Source organism: Nomascus leucogenys, chromosome 8 (assembly GCF_006542625.1).
Source record: "Nomascus leucogenys isolate Asia chromosome 8, Asia_NLE_v1, whole genome shotgun sequence".
In the NCBI taxonomy this organism is placed as follows: domain Eukaryota; kingdom Metazoa; phylum Chordata; class Mammalia; order Primates; family Hylobatidae; genus Nomascus; species Nomascus leucogenys.
In genome coordinates, this window is record NC_044388.1 from 108,130,536 (window position 1) to 108,155,813 (window position 25,278).

The following is a 25,278-nucleotide window of genomic DNA, read 5'->3' on the forward strand; positions in this document are numbered from 1 at the left end:
ATGTCCATGTTAACTGACAGGAAGAAGGAGGGAAAAGGAAATTGGTGGCTTTGATTTACTTAATGTATTTACTTAATTTCAATTGTTTTATTTTTTCTACAGTGCCCAAGTCCACCAAAAAAAAAAAAAAATCTAAATCTATTTTGTTACCTGTCAAATAGGGAAAGGACAGCTTTCTAGAGCTACTGTGCCTGGGATTCATGCTAGCTTAAGGAGCTGATAAAACATGAAACGAAAATTTAAGACTGTGAGAGACTTCTAAGGAAACCTTTGGAACACTGTGATGCCCCAAGGTTTCTTCTCTGGGGACATTAAGTACCCAGCAAATCGAACTCCCTGTGTGGGGACCTGGGGAAGCTGCAAAGAAAGAGTTCCATTCCTTTAAAAGATATACCTGGGAATATCTTTGCCGGAGCCCCAAAACATAGCAGGGTAAGACAGAGTTGGAGGGTGATGAGAAGTTTCAGCTCAACAATCCATAATGAAGTCTATCTATGGGCTGGGTCCACTAAAAAATTCCCAAAGTTGGTCCTGTCCTACATGATGTGTCTATCAATGTCAGAGACTAGGTCTTTTGTAAGTTTCATGTGAGACCCAAGTCTGGAAAAGTCTCTTAGTGTGGTTACTGAAGGGTTAAAGACAAGGTTTCTAAGGGACGAAGATAAACAGAACAATGGGGATCACCCTGGCATTGACCCCAGAAGAAGGGCCTTCTTCTGGATCCAAAAGGCCTCTTTGCTGGTCCCCAAGGTACACTGCAAGCTCCTTAAGGGAAGGTTATTCATCACTGAATACCAGCACCAAACACCGCAGACATTAGATTTTATTTACTGAATTGCAAAAATGAATAAAAAGCAAAGTGCCAATAAAATAACAATTACAGATAAAGAAGAGCAAGAATCTAGACTTCAGTGCTTCAAAGATAAGTTTTTCTACCAAAAGAAAATAAAAAATCAGGACAAACTAATTAAAAGCCTGTCACCAGCACCAACTCCAGCCCCATAGCTATCACATCTGTACAGGAAAGGAGGTGACAAGGTTAAGAAACACCATGAAATACTTAAGCAAAACTTGGAGTGTTTGGACTCCTTGGTGTTCCAGCCCACAACTACTGTTTCCTCTGAATTCCTCACAGCAACTGGTGGAATGATGAGCAGACAGTGCATATCCAAAGGACACTCACCAATCAATCAGTACAAAATTGATCTAAGAGAAGCTCTACATTAAGGCATTTTCAAAGCCATGAAAGGAAATTCTGAAAACCTATATTTCTCAAAAGTAAAATCACTTTTGATCAAAAGTAAAATCACTTTTGAGAAATACAGGTTTTCAGAATTTCCTTTCATGGAAAAAAAGCCTTAGCCTTTTTCTGCACTTCACCAAAGATATACGGATGGCAAATAAGCACATGAGAACATGCTCACCACCATTACTCATTACGGAAATTCATGTTAAACCACAATGAGATACCACTGCATACCTGTTAGAATGTCTAAACATTAAAAAGACGGACAACGTCAAGTGCTGATGGAAGCACAGCAACTGGAACTCTCATACCCTGCTGGTGGGAAGGTAAAAACGACACAACCTTTTGAAAAACAACTTGGCAACATCTTTAAAAAAGTTAAACACACACCTACCATATGACCTAGCTATTGTACTCCTCAATATTTACCCAAGAGAAATGAAAGCACATGTCCATACAAAGACTTGTACATGTATGTTCATACTGGCTTTATTAATAGCCAAAACAACCCAGTTGTCCATCAACAGATAAATGGATAAACAAACTGCAGTATATCCAATCGGTGGAATACTATACAGAAATAATAAGAAATAACCTATTGATACATGCAACAATATGGATGAATCACAAAATGACTATGCTGAGTAGAAAAGTCAGATTAAAAAAAAATTTTTTTTTTTTTAGAGATGGGGTCTCACTATGTTGTCCACGCTTGTCTTGAACTCCTGGGCTCAAGTGCTCCTTCTGCGTCTGCCTCCCATATTGCTTAGCTTACAGGCGTGAGCTACCACACCTAGTCAAAAGCCAGATAAACAAACAAACAAACAAAAAAACAGTATATGCTAGGCCATCTTTACAAAAAACTTAAAAATTAGTCAGGTGTGGTGACACGCACCTGTAGTCTCAGCTACTTGGGAGGCTGAGGCAAGAGGATCACTTGAGCCCAGGAATTTGCAGCTGCGGTGAGCTATGATCACACCACTGCACTCCAGCTTGGGTGACAAACCAAGATCCTGCCTCAAAGAAAAAAAAAGTATATGCTGTATAGTTCCTCTGATATGACTTCTAGAAAATGCAAACTAATCTATAGGGACAAACAGCAGATCACTGGTTGCTTGGGGTGAGGGTGAAAGGAATGATAAAAGGGCATGAGGAAACTTTCAGGGTAAGAAATATGTTCATTGTCTTGATTATGTTTGAGTAAGGTGATAGTTTCAGAGGTATATACATGTGTCACAATTTATACACTTTAAACAGGTATAATTGATTATATTTGTGTAGCCTCAAAGCTGAAAAAATACAGCTATAAAGGAAAAAACAGTACACATCAGATCACAATAAATTAAACTGTATACTTCTGATTTACATAAATGACAATGCAATATGCTTAGTCACAGATACCAATTTAACTAGAGGGATCAAACCACTATTATAAAATGAAATAATATATTCAAAAGAAAAAAAAACAAAAAATCACCAGCCTATCCTTTTCTGTGGATCTGAGCATAATAAGCTACAACAGGTCAGGAAAATGATTGGTACTGATGACACCAGATACATTCCAGAGCTGATGAGGCAGCAACAAAGTTAGGATCCACCTTCTTCTAAGTTCTAAATTCCAGCAGGTTCCCATCTGTGGCCTTGAGCAAGTCAGCTCTGCCAACATTCCCCCAACAATGCTCATTTCCCTTGTGGTATAGATGCTCTGACAACTCTTGGCCCAGAGCCTCCATCACTGGAGCAATCCTCATATCCCTTCTGGAGCAGTGGTTCTGAGTCTCAGCTGCATGCAGGAATCATCCTGGGAGCTGCTTAAAAATATGGATGACTGGGCCTCTTCCCTGAAACAATTCCCCGTAAGATTCTAATGTGTGGCTAGGGCTGGGAGTCACTGTTCCAAAGTCCCCCTTACCTGCAGAGCAAAGCTGTGGCCCTGCATCAGCTGGCTGGTCCCTTTAATTGGCAGCCCATTATAGTCTACTACTACTATTCAGCTGTCAGATGTCCCTAAAGTGAGGACTGGCCCTGACCACCCCTCCTAAGGGCCAGCAGGCCCTGAGCTCAGAGCGTAATTGAGGTTTAGAAACACATTTAGTACCCATTCCCCTCATCACTGCCTCCAAACACAAAGAATGTCCAGTTCTTTCCACACTAACCAAAATTAGAGATTTAATGTCTCCGCAAGCTAGAAATAAGTATAATCTGCACTGAAAACAGGTTTTTCCTGTTATTATTAAGAATTCCTGTGTATCTATTTTAAATGAGTACTCTCAGAGTGACTGGTACAACTAGAATAAACTCTATTCTGCCCTAAAAGACTCAAGCTAGGAGACAAAGCCACTTCCCATGCATGGCTATTCTCATGTTACTGAGGTCACTGTACCTGTGAGAGCTGGTGCAATCTTCAACACAGGTGAAAAGAGAAACTGGCTTACTGCTTCTTGCTGACTTATAACTCTAACCAGGGACTTGCTTTCTGGGCCAAAATCTATATGGCAGAGAGAGAGAAAGAAAAAGGCATCAAGAAACCATCAAAATTGGCCAGGCACAGTGGCTCTCGCCTGTAATCCCAGCACTTTGGGAGGCTGAGGCAAGCGGATCACTTGAGGTCAGGAGTTCAAGAGCAGCCTGACCAACATGGTGAAACTCCATCTCTACTAAAAATAACACAAAAATTGTCCTGGCATTGTGGTGCATGCCTGTAATCCCAGCTACTCCAGAGGCTGACGCAGGAGAACCGTTTGAACCCAAGAGGTGGAGGTTGCAGTGAGCCGAGATCACGCCACTGTGCCCCAGCCTGGGGGACAGAGTGAGTGAGACTCTGTCTCAAAAAAAAAAAAAAAAAAAGAAAAGAAAAGAAAGGAAACCATTAAAATTACTTTCCATTCCAAGAAAGAACAGAAAGATCTGAAACAAAAGAGTTTCACTTACAACCAGCATTAGTTGGGGATGGCATGGTGTGAAATATTAACAATCCTGAAGCTCTTTGTTATGCAAAGAGAGATTAAAAAAAAAAAAGGATCCAGCTTCTATGTGATGAGCTGTACTACACAACCACCCATTTCTTTTCTTCCTTTGCCCAATAATGGCCAGTGATGTAATAACCACACCAGACAGCTGTCTTCCTGGATAAAATCACCTTGTAAAGGAGAAATGCAATTAGAGGATGCAATGAAATATAATTTTTAAACTGCTTCTGCAGGCTGCCACATTCAACTTAGCGCTTAATGGCCAGGTTCTTTATTACAGTTTTCTATTTTATGCAATTTCTCTTTGACTCAGTACCTATGGAAGACACTGGATTTTAAATTTTAGTCTATGTCACAATGGGTCTGAGACAAACATAGGTCAGGTTAGCTGACAGTGAAGCCAGGATCAGAACCAGATAGTAAGGGCTGCAAGCGGCACATGACAGTTGGGCCTGAAGGGTTGGCTAGAGCAAGGCTAGACAGAGGGAGGCAGGGATAGGTGGGATGGGGTGGCAGGGCTCTGTCACCAGCTCCTCTGCCTGCTCTTCTGGTCTCCCTCCACAATAGCTGGCAGAACATATCCACTCTGAGACTTCTACCCTCCCTACGCTCATGAACAGTATCACGCTCTAATCATGCAGTTTCAACCAATTAGCAACTATTTTTCCATACTCCCCTTCCGCATCCCACCGTTCAGTACTTCTGGGAAGGGGGGATTGGAGTATTTTAAAGTGAATCTGGTTAATCAAGTCATTTCACCCAAGGTTTAAGGGTACCTCAAACTTGACATGCTTCAAATGAAACCCATTAATTTTTCTGTTTAAATGCAGTACTTTCTGCACCTTTAGATTCCCGGCGTGGTCAAACACACCTGGCCTGTGGAAAGTACATAAAGGCTTTCAGAGTGAACATACACACAAATTATCTCTCTCACTCTATCTCTCTCTTCTCTCTCCCCCCTCTCCAAGACTTCCTCCTAGCTTTCTGCCACAGGCCAGTGCTTCTAAAGATGGGGGAACTGAGGAAACCGCCAGGATGCAGCAGGGGAGCGAATCAGTTCTCCTGTTCGCCTAAAGTGTTCCATCCCTGACAGGCTACAGATTTCAGTCTGTGGCTTCTTGAACTGAGTACAGTTCTCTCAAGGGGAGAAAAGTAACTTTTACAACATATATGCTAATGAAGCATAACAACGGAGAGCATTTAAAACAAAATGTCCCTATATTTATTCTCCATAGACAGATTTTTGCATTAATATTTATGAGGGATTCCTCGTTTATTTCTCCCAGAGATTTTTCTCTTGCCCAAAGAGAGGGGATAAAAGATAAGTAACATGAACCAATTATCTTTTAAACAGTTACAAAGGACCATCTTATTTATCTGCATCCTGTTACTTGATTAATCTTCCTAATATACCACTTTCCACATATCAGCCCCTGCTCACAAGCTCCGGGGGCCTTCTCTCCCTGCAGCAGCGCACTGCAAGGCCTCTGCCTGGCTCTGGGGCCCTGCTCGCTGCCAGAACCTCTAGATCCAACCCTATCCATCCTCACTCAGCAGGAAGGGTGGCCGCTGCCACTGGGGACAGACCTGCAGCTACAGAGCCCTACCCATAGGCATTTCTGTCTGGCACCTGGTTCCCGGCCATTCAAATACCCAACGCTTACACTTCCAATCCACTAAGAGCCGCGGGCAGTAGGAATGCATGTCCAGAACATGCTGTGAAAAGATGTTTTGAGCCTCATCAGCCAGGTGAGCAGCACACAGAGGAATGAGCCTTCAGGACTCATTCATTCAACCAATAGTGCACAGTCAAGACTAGGCTGTAAAAGAGACACAGGCAGCGCCAGTCCTCAAGGAGTCAAAGTCTCACGACACGGGGCAGAAAGTGGCAACTGCCCTGGAAGAGACAAAACTGAAACCTTATAGGAGTAAGAAGCTGAAGGTTTCTTTCTGCCCAATCACTGAATCACATTTTTCCTTCCCTCATCAAAGACAGACTCAGAGAGACACTTTCCTCTTCTACCTGCCAATAACAGGAGTACATAAAATAAACACATAAAAAAGGACATTTCAGCAACTATTACTGGGTGTGACTTCTCTGACACCTCAGATGAGAAACTCTAAAGAGCAATGAGGACAAGGCGATATTGGAGATGGGACACATAAGGAATATGTGTCCCTTGGCCTCAAAATGCCTTCTGAGTCTACTTCAAGGCAAATGGAACAAAAAAGCAGAAGGAGAAAGAAACAGTGCTTGGGCAGTTAAACGTTTACAATCCAACCAGGCAAGGACTTTCTCTGTTCCTGTGTGAGTCTCAGAGTGTAAGCTGGCTTCAAGGAGCTCTGAATGCCAGGTATTTGACCGCGAAGGGTTTCTTTCTGTCACCATGTCAAGGTGGCCTGGTAATGTCTATAGTGCTCCTGACCCTTCATGAGCCACAATTATAAAACCTTGGCAGGTATGCTAGTTCCTACCAATCTTTTAACTTTTGCACAAAAACTGGCCGAAATTGGGATCTTAAATCTTGAAATTCGTTGTATCCCTCTCTTTTGGCAACTGAATAATTTTCCATCTAAGATACAGGTAACCCTTGCTGTCTAAAACATTCCTATTCACACTCGGGACATGGAATCGATATGGATAAATGTCTGGAATAAGAGTGGTATCCCTCACCATTCCTGGAGACAGCTCCAGTCTTGTAGGAAAAAGGCAAAAGCAGCTGTCTGAGTCGGACAGCTTAAACATGGCTGATATTAATAAATGAGCTTAGGTAGTGTCGGTTATTGGAAACTGATCTCCTCCTTATTAATATGGTCCCGCAATGGAGAGAAAAGATTTCTCCATGTTCTAGAATGCAAACTATGTTTTAATCTTTAATTATATTCTCAATTTCAACTCTTCTAGAGAGTTATAGCCACCTAGGCCTAGGATTATTTCTTTATTACATAGCCTCTCTGTGGTATTTAATGAATATTGTTACTTAATACTTGCCAGTAGGGGAAAGAATGACTTAGCAAATTTCTATCCAAGTTTTGATGACTTTTTCCAAAACTCAGGAAACTTACAGCTGCAAAGTTCTCTGTTTCCTTTGTGGGACATTAAGCCTGGCGACACCCCTGCCCACCAGCCCAAGCTCAGGGTGAGCCAGCCTGCTCCCTTTGTACAGTGTCCCTGGAAAAGAAGCCTGAGAAAACGCTCTGCATTTCCAAGGCTTGTGGCAATGAACCAGTTTGCATCTCATTCATGGTTTATTCACTGTTACTTTGCTCAGAGGCAAACTAAATTCAACTCCACTAAAAAGAGATGCCAGATATTCTTGTTCAAGTTTCCTGTCCCATCAAAGTTGAAGAATTTAATATAAATTAATTAGCATATAACCAAATTCTGCCCTCAACAAAATACCAAGAGTCCAAGAACAAAACAAACCCCAGGTAGTCAAGAAGAAAATCAAGTCCCTGCAAGGACACATGTTCACAGTCACTATGCAAGTGGTATCTATAGCCAGGTTTTTGTAATTGAACTGCAGAAACCTGGAGTTTCATACCTGTATGGCAGAGGAAAAAAAAAAAAAAAAACCAACAACCTTAAAAAAGGTCTCCAAATGAGCAACAGAAGAGATAATGATATAACGGCCAGGAAGCTACGAGAAGAGACTTGTTTAATGAGCTTCATCCTGGCAAGTGTTTGCCTTGCTCGGTTTAAACAGCAATGACGATCACCCCCTCTTCATGCATCACTATTGCCAAAGACAGATTCAAGTTGCTGCTTTGCTCTCTGTGATTCCCACTGGTTTTACATCAAGCAAAAGATAACATGAGCCTCTGCCTTTCAAGAACAGAAACAGCATCTACTACACATTTTGGAAAGGATCCAATCATCTGGATAAGCACCATGTGTAATTTCAAGTCAATGATCTTCTTGGGAATTAATGTGCAAGGCGGTGGCAGAAAATGAGCCTCTTTCAGTTAAACTCCCAGAGCCAAATCAGTGGCCGTACCAAAGGCAATCTGTTGTTCAAACACTAGAAGCCCTAGGTGTGAGTGCTGTGTCATTATCCCTGTTACCTCCTGAATGGGTGGCACTTCCTTCCAGCAACACTTGTCACTGCATGCTGTTTTTGTGGTGTTATTGTTACTCAAACCTGAGAGGCAAGTCATCCAAGAATCGAAACGCAAAGTGAGGACTCTCTGCTCTCTTGAAAGTATTACAAGATACTGAAACAAATGCAAACGCTGAGGAAATGGCACCAGTAAGCTCCAAAGAACATCAAAAAAAATACTATTCAGCAATAAAATGGAACCAACCATGCAACATACATGCCACATAAAGGAATCTCAAAAACATCATGTTAAGTAGAAGAAATCAGAAGGAAAATATTGTGTTCTGCATGACTCCACTTATACAGAAGTTCTAGAAGAGGCAAAGCTAAGGTAGAAGTATAGAGATCAGAACAGTAGTTGCCTGGAGTGGGAGAGAAATTGGAGACAAGTGTAATCCACCCTTTGGAGGAGTTTTGCTATAAAGAGGAGAGACACGAGGTGGGAGCTGGAAGGCAGAATGCGGTCATGGATGTGTGTTCTTACAGGAGACAGTTTTCAGGGTAAGCATGTTTTGAATGAGAATGATCAGGAGAAAAGGAAAATAAGTATGGTGTAGGATGGAAAAAGGAGACCAATGGAGACAAGGCCAGGAGTAGGTGAGAGGGATCCATCAACAAGTAGATGGGCTGTTCTTAGCTTGGAGCATGAATAGCTCACCCCCAGGGACCGCAGAGAACGAAGCCCGGGAAACAAGTATGCCCTATCAAACAGACAGAATCTTTTCACAGAAGATAATATAATGCAAGAGAAACTGCCTGTCCCCACAACTTCCAGGGCATGGAGGTAATAGTTTTCAAAGTAAGCTTTCTGAAAAACTATTTGTTTTCCCTCAAGCCTAAATAAGATCTAGGTTAGCTGGATAAGAACACAGTCACCTCTGCTGTTACTGAAAGCCGGCATTTCATCAGGCCAAGTTGTTGAAACTCAGAGGAGTGCTAGGCCATTCAGCCTGGCCATACTGATTGAAAGCAATACTCCATGTTAACACAAAAGCACACAACACTGCATTAGAAAATCGAGGCTGCCATCTAAGATAGAACACAGGTAAACATAGCTACATCTCTCAAATAATAAATACATGGATATCTCAATATATAACTCATAGATCGATTAAATAAGATACAGCCACTCTTCAGGCTGATCCCAATCCTATGAGGCTCAGAAGCCCAACAATGTTTGCACAGCAACAGTGGACACAGCCTTTCAGCCTCTTTACGGAAACGACACCGCTCCTTGTGCAAAAACCTTAATTTGAGCACTTGGAAATCCTAGAAGTGAGGTCACTTCATCAGTGCCCTCTGAACGCTAACACGTGATAAAGTATCTTTCATCATGAACAAGATCTTTATCTTCTATCAAGCTTCTTTGGAGGGGGAGAAAGATATGAATCATTAATCCCATGAATCACTCATCCTATGGGAGCTCAGGGAGGAATCTGAGTCCTGCATTTTAAAAACAAACACATCGTACACATTTCCTGCATTCTTGCCAGGCCTGTGCTCTCTGCACAGTTGGGTAGAACTAGTAGTTTTGCTGTAGCAGCCTTAGTGCCATCCAACTGCTAACACAAGCCATGCAGAAACCCGCCCGTCACTGTACTAACATGCACAGGGTTGCAGAGAAAGGTGTGTGAGGAACCCAGACGCTAGCCCTTCACTGCTTTCCTCCACTGTTTAAAAATAAAACCTTTCCTTAGAATCCTGTAAGCCTATGCAAGAAAGCATCTAGCATTCTCAATGAAATAAAGCCTCCATCCTTCAAAGCCAGCAGCAGAGAAATGTGGTGAAGGGCGGCTGGGCCTCCCCAAGTGGACCTCCCTCCCCACTCTGCCCGTGGCCTTCTCAGGCACTGGAAGAAGGTCATGTCAGTCAACTTGGTCCATGTTGCTATGATGCTCTGCTCCTTGTTTGCTCCTGTCTCTACTCAGAACTTCCCAAAAGCCAAGATTATATCTTATTAATCTCCGAATCCCCAGCACAGTGCATAGAACCAAGCATTTGTAGGCCCTGAGTAAACATTTACTGAATAAATAAGTGAATGGGGTTTACAGGCTCAGCCATTGTTCCTGTGTGCAATGTGATGGTTTTAAAATATGTCCACAAATTCTTTGACACGTCTTTCTTCAAAAGGGAGAGCCTCATCCCATCCCCTTGAATGTCAGTCAAACTTCGTGACTCATTGCAAATGAACAGAATGGGGTAGAACTGACGCTGTGTGTCTTCTGAGATTAGGTCATAAAAAGGATGGCTGCTGCCTGGCTCTCATTCTCCTAGACTGCTGGCTCTGGAGGAGCCAGAAGCCATGTCATGAGGATATTCAAGCAGCCTGCGGAGAGGCCTAGGTGGAGAGGAACCGAGATCTCCTGCCAACAGCCAGCACCAACTTGCCTACCACGTGAGTGAGCCACCTTGCAAGTGGAGCTCCTAACCCCAGCCAAACCTCAGGTGACTGCGGCCTTACGAGAGGCTCTGAGCCAGAACCACCCAAATGAGCCACTCCTAGAATCCTAATCCACAGAAACTGAGAGAGATAATGTTTATGGCTGTTAAAGCACTAAGTTTTAGAGCAATCTGTTATGAAGCAATAGATAATTGACATAGCAACCTTGGAAGATTTCGGTGTTTTATAAGGGGGTTGAAAGGATTTTCTTAACGACAAAAAAGTTAGTTTATAGTTATGTTGTGCTTATGATAAAAATTTTGTTGATGGGGTTGTTTTTTCTTATAAATTTGTTTGAGTTCTTTGTAGATTCTGGATATTAGCCCTTTGTCAGATGAGTAGATTGCAAAAATTTCCTCCCATTCTGTAGGTTGCCTGTTCACTCTAATGGTAGTTTCTTTTGCTGTGCAGAAGCTCTTTAGTTTAATTAGATCCCATTTGCCAATTTTGGCTTTTGTTGCCATTGCTTTTGGTGTTTTAGACATGAAGTCCTTGCCCATGCCCATGTCCTGAATGGTATTGCCTAGGTTTTCTTCTAGGGTTTTTATGGTTTTAGGTGTAACATTTAAGTGGGCGAAGGATTTGAACAGACACTTCTCAAAGGAAGACATTTATGCAGCCAACAGACACATGAAAAAATGCTCATCATCACTGGCCATCAGAGAAATGCAAATCAAAACCACAATGACATACCATCTCACACCAGTTAGAATGGCAATCATTAAAAAGTCAGGAAACAACAGATGCTGGAGAGGATATGGAGAAACAGGAACACTTTTATACTGTTGGTGGGACTGTAAACCAGTTCAACTATTGTGGAAGACAGTGTGGTGATTCCTCAGGGATCTAGAACTAGAAATACCATTTGACCCAGTCATCCCATTACTGGGTATATACTCAAAGGATTATAAGTATGCTGCCATAAAGATACATGCACACGTATGTTTATTGCGGCACTATTCACAATAGCAAAGATTTGGAACAAACCCAAATGTCCATCAATGATAGACTGGATTAAGAAAATGTGGCACATATACACCATGGAATACTCTGCAGCCATAAAAAACGATGAGTTCATGTCCTTTGTAGGGACATGGATGAAGCTGGAAACCATCATTCTCAGCAAACTATCAGAAGGACAAAAAACCAAACACCGCATGTTGTCACTCATGGGTAGGAATTGAACAATGAGAACACTTGGACACAGGAAGGGGAACATCACACACTGGGGCCTGTTGTGGGGTGGGTGGAGCGGGGAGGGATAGCATTAGGAGATATACCTAATGTAAATGATGAGTTAATGGGTGCAGCACACCAACATGGCACATGTATACATATGTAACAAACCTGCATGTTGTGCACATGTACCCTAGAACTTAAAGTATAATAAAAAAATATAAAAAAATTTGTAATAAGGAGTCTTCTATAGAATACAACCATAAGATGGATATTGATATGCAAATTTGAATATTCCATTGATCAAATTATGCTCCCTTAAATGTCACAACTATATTCAATAAAAGGTTGAGATATGAAATAGAACAATAATATACTCCTTTTTGGAGATTTTTTGTTTTTAAAACCTATTTATTGCTTTAAAAAAACAATTGCTTTTAAAAACTATATATGACATATGCACAGAAAAAGTCTAGAACAATATCCATCCTAATCTTGATAACTTTTTCAGATAACAAAAATATTAAAAAATAATGTTTTTTTCAAAATCTTTTTTCAAAATCTACATATGTATATACCATTATTGTTCTATTTCCTAGCTTAAAAGAGAAAAACAAAACTTTTTAGACCGGCAGCCATGTTGCATTTCTAGCCAACATCAAACATAATGAGTGGCACATAGTAGGTGCTCAGTGGAAGTGCAATGGGGTGGGACGCAGTGGCTCACATCTATAATCCCAGCACTTTCAAAGGTCAAGGTGAGAGGATCATTTGAGCTCAGGAGTTTGAGGCTGCAGTAAGCTGTGATCACACCACTGCACTCCAGCCTGGGTGACAGAGGAAAAACATGCCTCTAAAAAGAAACAAAAAGGGGAGTGGGGGAGGCAATTGATGTCTTTTAGATACAGATTCTGCCTACTGGACAGTAGTTCTATAATAGGATTCCAGGATAATGTAAGCCCAGAAAGCTCAATGATGTGAAAAGGCAGTAGTCAATTTTCACAGGAAATAGGCTACTAAGTATAGGAAATCATTTCTATGTTGTATTCTTAGGACATAGTAACCACTCTTCTCTTTGAAACTATTTTGAGTGACTTATTATAAATTTATAATGACAGTTGTGAACACCTCTCGCTTTTTTTTTTTTTTTAGGCATGAGAACAGTCTGTTGATTGCCCTGATGCTTAAAATAGTTTCTAAGTGTCCTCATAATAGCATGTCACCTGTAAACAGGTTTCAAGCCAATGCAAATTAACAAATGGTGAACAGATGGACTAAGAACTGACTTTTGTCAAGAGAGAGTTAGCAACAAATACTTTTTGGCTCAAGTCTTATGGGACCATTAGAAAGTCTTTTACTTCTCGCCAAACATCTTGCCTCAGTAGACAATCCATGCAGGGAAAATGACAAGTTACAAGGCCCATTAGACTTTAGAGAGCTAAAAGTTGAGATTTGCAGAATCACCAAATCAACACATGAGAAACAACAGATAGAATAATGGCCCTTAAGAAGCATTCTGCCAAATAGTCAAAACTCTGGCTTGCATCACTAAAAGCAGCTGTCCCTGTAGTGAGCTTTTTGAAAAATACGGCCCCTGTGCGTGCAAGCAACAGACACAAGCTACTTGTCGAGGCTGGCTGGTTACATTCCTCCTATCCTGGAAGCAAGTGTGAACTGGGAAAAAAACCTGAAAGTCATGGAAGTGGTGGCATAAGAGTGTCCACCAGCTACAGAAAGGATCCCCAGACCAGTCACCCCTTGGGATCCCCCCGGCTCTTCGCTCGTCTTTCTCCTCCTCATTCGTCAAGTCTCTGCCTCATGTTGGCTCCTCAGAGAAGCCTTCTTTGATCACCCTATTTAACAGTATCTCCCACTCCCATACCTTACCCCACTCTGTAATCCCTTCCTAGCACTAAGCGTAACTACAAATTATGGCATTAATTTATTAATTTGTTGAGAGGTGCTTTTTTGGTCTCTTTCCACCCCCGAAACGAAAAGCTTAACAAAGATGGCACACTGTCTGTTTATATCCTTGGGGCCTAGAAACATGCCTGACACATAGTAGGTACAATAAATATTTACCAAACAGCAAATGAGACCTTGAGCAAAGGTAAACAATCAACTCGTATATGCAAACACTCCCTTGGACTAGAAAAGAATGCTGTTTGTAACTGAGGATGTAAACAGAAGAAGGTATAAGGGGTGAGCAGGACAGGCGAAGGAACATCTCTCGGGCATCTGGCCCTCCCAGAGGAGTGCGCACACTGACAGAAAAGGGACTGATGTGCCCACATTTCTCATTCCACATCATTGAGTGAGCCTTTGCACTCACCTACTAGGGCTTCTAATACAAAAGAACCCAACAGGTTGAACGAACCAAGTGGATGAATCAAGTGTGGCATATTCAAAGGAAGACTACACTGCAACAGAAAAAGGACAACTGCATGAATCTAACAGATATGATGTTAAGTGAAAAGAAGCTCATACAAAAAAATGACACTGCATGATTCCATTTATATGAAGTTCAAAGACAGGCAATATTAACTGTTTAAAGAAGTCAGAATGGTGTTAAATTTGGGAAGGAGGGCAGCACAGGTATAGACAGAGAACAATGAGGAGGAACCCTTATGGGATTCTGGAAGTGGTGGCTACATGGATGTACACAAGTGTGAAAAAATCATTAAACTGTATGCTCTGTGAAGCTTACTGTATCTGTTATCCTTCCTAATGGGAAAAAGAAGAGCACATATACTACTATTTTTAAACATGAACAAAAGAACCTAGCATTCATTCTAATCTCAGCTCTAGCAGGTTCTCTAGGTGGTTTGCAGCTTAACCAAATGTGCTCCTCAGCTGTCTCATTTATAAAATAAGGACAACTGTACTCATATTCTACCACTTTTGGGAATGTGATAAGGAAACAAATAATAAGCCGTGAGGTCTCTTAAAATCCTAGGTGGAAAAGTCACATACAAAATATGTAAAATAAACTGCATTATAGCTGTTTCACAAAGATCTATGCAAATTATGTTACCATCATGCTTGGTTTCTAATCCTAATAGATGCCTTTTTAAAAGAAAGAAATAATTCTGGGCCGGGTGTGGTAGCTCATACCTGTAATCCCAGCACTTTGGAAGGCCGAGGCAGGTGGATCACCTGAGGTCAGGAGTTCGAAACCAGCCTAGCCAACATAGTGAAACCCCATCTCTACTAAAAAATTAGCTGGGCATGGTGGTGTGCGCTTGTAATCCCAGCTACTTGGGAAGCTGAGACACGAGAATTGCTTGAACCCGAGGGGGTGGGGGAGAGCAGAGGTTGCATTGGGCCGAGATCATACTACTGCATTCCAGCCAGGGTGAAAAAGCGAGACTCCGTCTCAAAAAAAAGAAGGGAGGGAGGGAATTTTGAAGAAAACAGTAACTTTCTACTACCCCAAAACAAGTATAAAGTAAAAAAGTTCACCCAGTACTAAAGTAATTTTTCAAATCCATCACTCACTGAGGTGGTAGGACAAGAGTTGTGGGCTGAGCCTTTGGTCTACGTTTGGCAGATACTCCCATCTGATTAGCGGAACGCTTCAACGACTGCTGATTTAAAAGGCCAGATGCTAGTCCTGCATGGTACTGCAACTGCAGAGAAAAACAAAACAAAAGGGGAAGAAAAATAGCATTTGGTAAAAGCAGGACAAATGGTATTAAACTAGCAATGCTTGATAATCTTATCCCCTTAGAACATTTTAAGTAACTTCAAATACAACTGCTCACATTCTGCTTCAAGGAATTTATCCATAAAAAGATAATCAGACAAACAGGAAACGAAACAAGAACAAGACTGTTCATCACAGCATTACCTCATGATGAAAAACTGGAAGCAGTCAGAATGTCCAACAACTGACTGTGAAATTGATTAAAATACAGAAAGAACTTCACAACACCATTTTGTTGAATTAAAAGAAAAAAGGTTCCATTGTAAACAGAGAGGCACTTAAAAAAATGTTCTCTAAAATGCTAACTGTATTTTTCAGTAGTAGAATTCGAGTGATTTTTACTTTCTTCTTTATTTTTCACTACCATTCATACGCTTTATGTAAATGGTTTTAAAGCCTATGTAATTTTTTAATAAGAAAATCCAGAGGTTTTCCTTAGAGACAAAGTAAGTTCTGGGAAGTCTTGCTATCACCATACCTTGCTTATAATAAAAACCTTAGAATTTGTAGTCTACCGCAGTACACCATGACCACGACATGGCTTATCACACACAGATTCAAACATACTATGAGTCTGCATTCAGAACCACTGAGCTATCTTTTCAATGGTTAAATTACAAATATCAATCATAAGAACAAGCTCATGAATATATCTTACAACAATGTATACAAATGGATATAGGCTCATTGAAGAGAATCGAGTGGAGAAGCCAATTTCAAGTCCATGGACATGCAATTGGAACAATGTCATGGAGGTAAAGAAGCTGCATGCTTTAAATGTGTCTGGTGCCAGCATCCCTTGCTTGATCCCTGGACAAACTGCTGAGCTTCATGGTGACTTAGGATAGATAACTTTACTTCTCTATACTTCAATTTCTTACTGGGAAAGAGAAATGATACTGCCCAGTTCTAAACCAAACAAGACTTTGAATTCTAATTTATGTAAAATATAATATACACATTTTAAGTGAACAGTTTAATGAGTTTTGACAAATGTATATACCTGTATAACTACCACCCCAAACAAGATAAAGCAACTTTCCATCATTACAGAAAGCTCATTAGTGCCCTAACGCAGTCAATCCCCTTAGCACCTAACATCAGGAAATTCTGATTTAAAATATAACTCATCATTCTCACTCCTTGCTAAATGAAGCTTATATCCAATTTGACATGTGACAATAACTTTTAGTTTCCCTTTCTAATCCTATACTTTTGTATTTTAGATCATAAGAGTTGTCATCAATATCACTATAATAAAATTATCCTTGAAAGGTATCCCAATTTTGAGCAGATGTAAATAAAAGATTCACATGTGAAAATGCCAAGCTAAGAACTTGGATAGAGACCATTTATACATCCAATATGTTTCTTCCTCTCTTCTCAAATTAAGCAAGGTCTTTCAAACATTTATTTAGAATTATCTAAACATACAAATAGTAATTCATTCTAAAGCTCTGAATCAATTTCTTCTCAAAATGCTCTTCCAAGGCACAGATTTTCTTTGCCAAGTCAGCTGCATTACAGCTCACGGTAATGAAACTGGCGACCACCATATAAAAGGGGCTGGGCCTTGGATGCAAAGGGCAATAACGTTCTGAAAAATAAATGGCCTCACCTAAAGCCATAGGGCTGCATGCAAATAGAGAGCAAAGAAAACAAAACCAATTGAAATGATCTGCTCCTGGAAAGTGGCTATAAAAATGAGGATATCCAGTGATTCAGTACGACAGAAGTATCTGTGTTTGGAGCATCCATACTGCTTTTTAACAGGCTCTTGATTTACTTGGTCGATTTGCTGTGGGAACCTTACAGGTGCCCAATACAAGACAAACATACATCACATTCATGATAAAGATGGAGCTCTTTTCAGGGTGGAAAGGGGGGGAGCATAATTTGGCCCTAACAACTCATCTTAGACCAATGAATTTTGCTCAAATTTGTTTTTTTCCTACAGATTTCTTAAATGGGAAATCAATGGAGGCAAGGGACAGTACAAGTTTGAAAGACAATGTTTCAAAATGTCAGCTTACTTGGGTTTCGATTTTCCCTGCCAGAATTTGCAATGAGTGCAATATGCATGGGGCTTTATGGAATTACAGGGAAAGACAGCTTGGCAGGGGCCTCCTCCTGGCTCAAGGAATCGTCTCTCCTTTTGGCTCTCCTCCTTTGTATTTATTAGGGTCCATGCAAGCTCAGCCATTCCAGCCCTGCTGACTCTTTGAGTGGAAGAGGCCTGCTAACTATGCAGAGTGGCGGGTGATTTTGCCCACCTGGCATCATTTTGATCATTTGCTCAAACAAACAAAACCCCAAAACAGCAGAAATGTACGCTAACTGCTATCTGTCTTTTAAAGGGTTCCTTTGAAACCTCAACCATCTTGGATGCTCTCAATGTACAGTGCACCTCTAATAGCACACATAGGTGCAAGGACTCTTCTTCCCCCAAAACAAAATCTGCCCTTGAGAGCTGACTCATAATGATTAAGCAGCACTTGTTAATCATATGTATGTATCCCAGTTTCCAGGAACACGGCTCTGACTGTCAAGATCTATAAGGGGCCCATTAAATATTTACTGAACCACCTTTATAATGGGAGAAAAGGTCAAAGTTAATAAAACTGACAGGCAGCTCCTGTTCAAATGGATTATACATTATTTAAGCACCAATACTCCATTCCATGGAACACAGTTTAGATCTGAAGAGGCTCTTGGAAAATGTTCACTCAGCCAATGGTTCTAAAACAGCAGAAGGGAGTTCAGAGTGAATCTACAAATTAACATTAGAAACATATAACTCCCCAAAATACTGCCATAAGTTCTCAATTACAGGTTCTGTAATATTTTCTATAAAAATATATTTCAATAAACATACTTCTCTCCAAATGTTTGTGGCATGGAAACTATTTCAAAAAGCAACTTATCAAAGTTCTAATGTGATTTTTCTATTGAAGATCGTTTCTCCACTAACCAGCAGGAATAAAAATGAAAGAAGGAGAGAAATGATCTATTCTTTTAACTTCCATATCTTTCAAGTGCAGGGAATGGGAGTGTGTATGTGGTGAGCTGGAGGGAAGGTTCGTGATTTACTGTTAAGTTACTGCTCCACAGGAACAGCCATTTCCGTGTTGCAGTGTTCTCTGGATTTTTTGGAATATTTCTCTCAGTTACAATTTTGCTATCAATTTCCACTTTCTATTTTCTATGAATGACCTAGGATTGTTCTATCGTTTCTCCACCTAAAGCCCTTTCTAACTGATAATATCTACTAATTGCCTCTATACCTGAGAAAATTTTAACAATTAATAATGATCTGAGGAAAGACCAATTAAAATTAGGAAAACTCTGATCTACTGAGTCGTTTTTAAAATAATGCTGTTTTAGTCATATTGAATATGTAAGAGGCTCCAAGTTATCAGGCAGGGTCCTGATGAAATGTAAGTGGGAGAGGAAGGGCCTCTGTAATCAGCAGCCTCTTTGGAAATGTGCTCCTGGGCTTTGCTACTACCAAACTGGGTGACCTTACACATCTCCTGTCCCTCTCTAGAAAATATGCATGACATTTTCTCTGAGGACCCACCAAACTCTAAAATTTGATTCCTTTGTATTTCTAAAGGTAGAAAGGTATCTGACATGAAGGAATGTCCCTACAATATTAATACAAGAGACTTAACAAACCTTTTTCTGTTAGATAGCCAAGGTCTTTATAGAATCCTCTTTTAAAGAGTCCGAACTATTGGGAGTCAAAATACAATTAGCTTTAATATGCTTCAAATTACAAATAACAACAAATACTGGAAGGAAATGACATAAAAGGAAATGATAAAAACAGGATTCAAATGCAAAGTTTCTGACTTAAATCCTGGGTTCAAGAAATCAGATGAGCATGACCCCTCCCCTGTTCATTCTCCACTTGTATGATGTCTTCCACATTGTTCTGAATGCTTCTACCCACCCCAAAATATTCATAGGTTAATGTTTTGCACTGGACCAAAGTCTGAAAAGAGAATAGAAGGAAATTCATCAAACCGATCATGTTCAATATACTAATGAAGCCAGTGGCATTCAATTAGGCCTAGTACTTAAAAGCTGAAGTGTATGCTGGAGGCTCCCTGGGGTCCCTGCTACAGCATCCCATCATATGCAGCACTCTCTCCCCTTGCCATCTGGCCCGAATCCCACTTTAAGAGAATCTGACAGTTTAAAACCTTAAAACTTATAAGCCAGATCAATCAAGATTTGATTCTTCTCACTATGAAAATCACTATTCCTTTCTCAAGATTCACCAAAGCCTTCTTTAAGGGTAAAGGGGAAAAAAGAGCTCTCCTGGACATAAGTTACGATTCACTTTAATTTTTAAATCACTTTGCATATAATTACATATAAGGGCAAAGAATGTCATAGAACTAAGTTATAATAAATTCTGTCTGGCTTAGACCAGAGGACCCACAGGAGGGCAGAAGAGATCAAGGGGGTAGGGAGCCCCACTATCTCGTCTGCCAGTCACTCTAGGCCAATTTCCTTCTCCAAGCACAAAGCTCCTGTCTGTACTGGGAAATACGCCCAGGAAAGGCAGCCTTGTGTTATTCCTGGGTGTGGGAGTGAAGCTGCCACCCAGGGAGTCTTATCTCTAGGGCACAGACCTTGTTATTGATGACTCTATTCTGTACAATGTCCAGGACAGTGCATTGAATACAGGTGATGCTAATGAATTTGTCAACTAACAAGCAGACTGGCAGATTCGTGGGAATGCTGGCTTGGCTTGGCACTGCAACCAATTTAGAACAGACTGCCTCCATCTGACAGTCCTCTTATGGCTGGCCTCTTATGAAAGCAAACACACTGCTTTCTAGGTGCTCACTGTCATGATAGAACCACAAAAGAAACCTTTTTTCCTCTTATTCCAGTTGCCCAAAAAGTGGGTATGTTCATAGGCTTGAGCTTGGACCAAGCTCAAAAGAAAAAGGGGTCCACAGGGACTGCCCCCGGACGACTTCAAATCACAGAATTTAACAGTAGAGAAAGGCCACAGTAGATGCCAATCTTCCCCCCTACCCACAACCCCATTTCACATGAGAGGAGATACCAGCCTTTAAGAGGTCACTGACCCCAGGTCACACCATTTGCAGGAGGACGGTGGGCCATACGGGGTTTGCCTTAATAGCTCTGTCCCACGGGGATAGGTATGCTGCATCTTTCTGACTGGAGGTACTGACGTTTATCTTCCCTTCGGCAACAGAACACAGCGATCCCCCCTGGATGGGAGCTGGCCCATGCCAAGCAGGCAGCCACGTTCCCGTCACCAGCCTCTCCTGGCTCCTGCTTGTCATGATAGAACCCTTCACTCTGCCCTCCTGCAAGCACTGAGACGTTGCATGCTTTTCCCTCCCGCTGACTCCAGTCATGTGTTAGGTGGTGAGTTCGAAGAAGTTTTAATATTCACAGTTAAATACTTTAGAGAAAAGAAATCAAGAAACCATAGTTTCATCAGAAAATCTAAATTCTAGATGCACAGTGGCATGTTGAAGCTTCCTAGCAGTTTTGATATGGCTTTGTCATAGAGCAGTTGTGCTTCTGTCTAACGGGTTTCTAGGAGATTCCACATGTATACTGTTTCTACTGAAGAATTCTCTTTGCGAATGTATGTTATATATAATGATAGCAAGCAAGGACACTAGTGCCACTTCCCCTGCAGATCACTGACCAAAACAGCCAGAGCTGGCTGGCATAAGTGCACTGAAGATCCTTCCAGTGTATAACAGAACACGCCAAAGCCCACAGCCACAACCTAAGGACACATGACACCTGGAACAATCCACACTACGTACACCTGGATTAAGTCACACCCCATACAGCTGGGATGTGTGCTGCGACACTGGAAGGTAGGGTGCTAATCTGAGAGTCTCACACGGTTATGTTTCCCCAGACCATTAAGCTTTCAACTAAAACTAAGATTTGTGCAACATCAGGAAACTGTCACCACCGTGAGTTGCAAGGACCTTTGCCCCTCATTACTGAAATACGTTTTGTTTCCAGCTAATGAGAAAGAATCATGTATTACAATAGAGTTCTGGTTCTTCTTTTGAACATAACTCTAAGCAAAAAACAGGCAAGCTTGTCTGGTATTGTCTGTGCCAAGGAAAACAGCTACAGAAAAATACCATAAATCTAATTGTTTTGCTTGGGTTTTAATCTAAATATCAGATAATGATATTAGCTTCTTTCCTCCTTTTATCTCCTAATGCTTCTTTCAAATAGCCAATAGTTTAGAAAAAACACCTTAGACTTAAGCTTTTATGGGTAAATAATCTTTTTACTTGGTCAAAACAGCATCAATAAACCATAAGAAGGAAGCCTCCAATTTACTTGCCTATTTGTTCTCTCCTGGAAGCTCAGTTTCAGCTCCTTCAATTACTAGGAAAGCAGGACAGCAAATCAGGGCTGTGCTTCCTGCTCCACTGTGGCATTATTTATATGCTAAATGCCATTTGAGTTTCTTTCCTCCCTACATATTAGTGCTCAAATGTCCAAACTTCAAAAGCTATCCAAGAAGTAAACAGAGATGATGGATAGCAGCCCTTTTCTTTCTTAAATATCTGTAATGGTTAAGGTTGTTTAGATTGTTCTACTGCAACTCCCCAGAATTTACACCTTTATTAATAGGCTTTCTCCACAACTGCTCCTGTTTACACTACAGCTGTATGCATGTTATCATCCTTCAAAGATGCCAGTCCGATAGAAGGAGAATGACTCACATATCTGAATGAATTCACTAACAAAGCAAACTAATGTGGCTAACAATGGAAGAAACAACATCATAGGGATTATTTGTAAAGGGAAAGAGAAAGACAACTGAAGAACGGCAAAAGAAAGGGAAGATGAGCAGCTAAGACAAGACAGACAAGGGTATATAAAAATTGGTGTTTTCCTGTCTCCCAGGAGCCCCCTCTCACTTCACACCAGGTGCTCACCCCATCTGCCTTGCATGGTCTCAGAGAGCAATGGACAGGGTCATAAAGAAAGATCACGTTGGAGAGTCACCTGGTGTCAGGGGTTGAATGTTTTTGTCTCCCCAAAATTCTCCTGTTTCAATACACATTGGCCTAATTCCCAATGTGATGGTATTGAAGCTGGAGACTTTGGGAGATAATCAGGTTTAGATAAGGTCATGAGGGTGAAGCCCCCATGATGGGATTAATGCCCTTATAAGAAGAGGAAGAGATCAGATTTCTCTCTCTCCACCATGTGAGGATATAGCAAGAAGGTGGCCATCTGCAAACCAGGAAAAGAGCCCTCACCAGACACCAAATCTGCCAGCACCTTGACCTTGGGCTTTCCGGCCTTCTGAACTGTGAAAAATAAATGTTTGTTGTTTACCCCAGTCTATGGTATTTTATTACAGCGGCCTAAACTAAGACACATGGCCACTTAAGAAGATGCAGGCCAAAAATATAAATAGGATCAATGCAAAATTTGACAACACAGTAATGAGAGCATCATGAGAGATTATTGACAGGCAGTGACAATGAATGAGAATATGCCCTCTGAAGAGAGACAACATGGTGGGCTATCTTGTTTGCCTATGTTTCTATTGGAGGAAGAAGGCCACGTCAGATGCACCTTCATGTTCTTGTCACCAGCTAAGGTTGAACCACCCCACAATCCCTATCCATTTGCATATTATACTTCTGGACTCAAGAAAAACAGATTGTGCATCTGATCTTTCAGTTATTAACCAAAGACAGAAGTAACAGGGAAGAATGACACATTTCAGGATTATCTTTATATTTCTACGAAAAATGTAGGATATTAGTTTTCAAACACATACTTAAGGCCTGAATCAAAAGTCTACAAAGTAAGGCTAGAATTATGTCTGAGGTTCTAACACTAAAATTCTGTATTATAAATATTACTCTGAGCAGTCTGCGCTTGACTTCCTAGTACAAAAATCAACATCAGTGAAATTTAAATATGGAATGCAAACATTTTACTAGTCACCAAACGTCTCCAATTAAGGCAGCCAGTGAGGGGTTGGTGTATTAGTCCATTTTCACACTGCTGTAAAGATACTTCCAGAGACTGGGTAATTTATAAAGGAAAGAGGTTTAATTGACTCGCAGTTCCACATGACTGGAGAGGCCTCAGGAAACTTATAATCATGACAGAAGGCATAAGGGAAGCAAGGACCTTCTTCACATGGCGTCAGGAAAAAGAAGCAAGCGAAGGAGGAACTTGCAAACATAAAACCATCAGATCTCATGAGCACTATCATGAGAATAGCATGGGGGAACTGCCCTATGATCCAATTGTCTCCTACCAGGTTCCTCCCTCAACACCTGGGGATTACAATTAGAGATGAGATTTGGGTGGGGACACAGAGCCAAACCATACCAGTTGGGAAAGGGCTGCTTGAGATGTCTTAGGCCTAGTAAAAGTTGAAATCAAATGCAACGCTAGAGCTCTAACAGGCACTTGAGCATTTACTGATATACAATACTTTATTGGTTTTTCTTTCCAAACATTCATAGGTGAGGCATGGGGGAAGAACTAAATATTCCCATATAAGAAATATGACCCTGAATATCTCTCTTTTTCCCCCCCAAAAGAAAACAGACATTTTTCAACTAAGCCATAAGTACAATGAGAACCACCACTGGACATTTCTATGTCTCAGTTCTAAACACTGAATTCTAAGCATCAGTCACTCATTGCCAAGGTCTCTAGTCAATAAACTAATAAACATGATTTTTTGAAAATTGCCAATCTGATATTTTATAAACTTCTTCTTTTATGGGTAGTGTGAAGAAGGGATGGCTTCTCAGAAGAGAAAAATGAGTTTTTATGCACCTCCTGGTCCATTTAGATTTAGCTGGAGAGTTTATTTAGCTCTTCTTTATTCCAGTGTCATGAAATGCCTGTTTCTGCTTTAAGCATCATTTTCATTATGGTCAGACGCAGCCCCATTAGCCTCCTCGGCTTCCCTCCATAAACCAATAGTCTGCTGGGAGACACCTGGCTACAAATCAGGGATTTGATCAGCCATCCCCCTACCCCCTGCTTACTGGGGATATACAGTCAGAAGAGGCAAGGAAGAAGGAAAGGCAGTGAAGAGAAAAATCAGACGGAAGGAGATAGGAAAACAGGGAGCCATATAATCACTGACTGGAAAAAGATATATGACAATGATGTCAGAAAAGCAAAAAAGTATAGGAGTGGAAGTGAGACAGCTGCTTAGTTAGGAGGCATGCAAGAACAGAAATTAGGAAATAGAAAAGAGCTCTTAAGAAGGAATTTTTTTTTTTATTGATCATTTTAACAACTGCATTGTCCTTTTGGGAATAGGAAGAACAAGGCGTGGTGGCTCAGGACTATGAGGAGACAACGGGTACAAGGAGGCATCTGCTTTCCTTTGTACTTGGCCATGAAGCAGCAAAGGCTGACACTCTGGAGGCAGTGTGGCCCAATGCACAGAAGATGTAGCCTTGCAGTGAGATGGCCCTGAGTTCAAACCCCAGTTCAACATGAGTGATTCTGGGTGTTTTTCCTCCCTTCTGAGCCACTTTCTTTATCAGCTCAGTAAGAAAGACAACGTTCAATCTTGTAAGGAGAGAGTTGTTTTTGCGTTTATTGGGCACACTCCC

At 41.0% G+C, this 25,278-nt stretch overlaps 1 protein-coding gene across 1 annotated transcript in view; it reads right to left on the reverse strand.

Annotated features, from left to right (window-relative positions):
* The window catches only part of MED27 (mediator complex subunit 27), a 227,964-nt gene that overhangs the window by 144,851 nt on the left and 57,835 nt on the right, over positions 1 to 25,278 (reverse strand). The window contains exon 3 of the mRNA XM_003276779.1: positions 15,430 to 15,560. Within this exon, the coding sequence (XP_003276827.1) occupies positions 15,430 to 15,560 (131 nt within the window). The remainder of the gene's footprint in view (positions 1 to 15,429; positions 15,561 to 25,278) is intronic.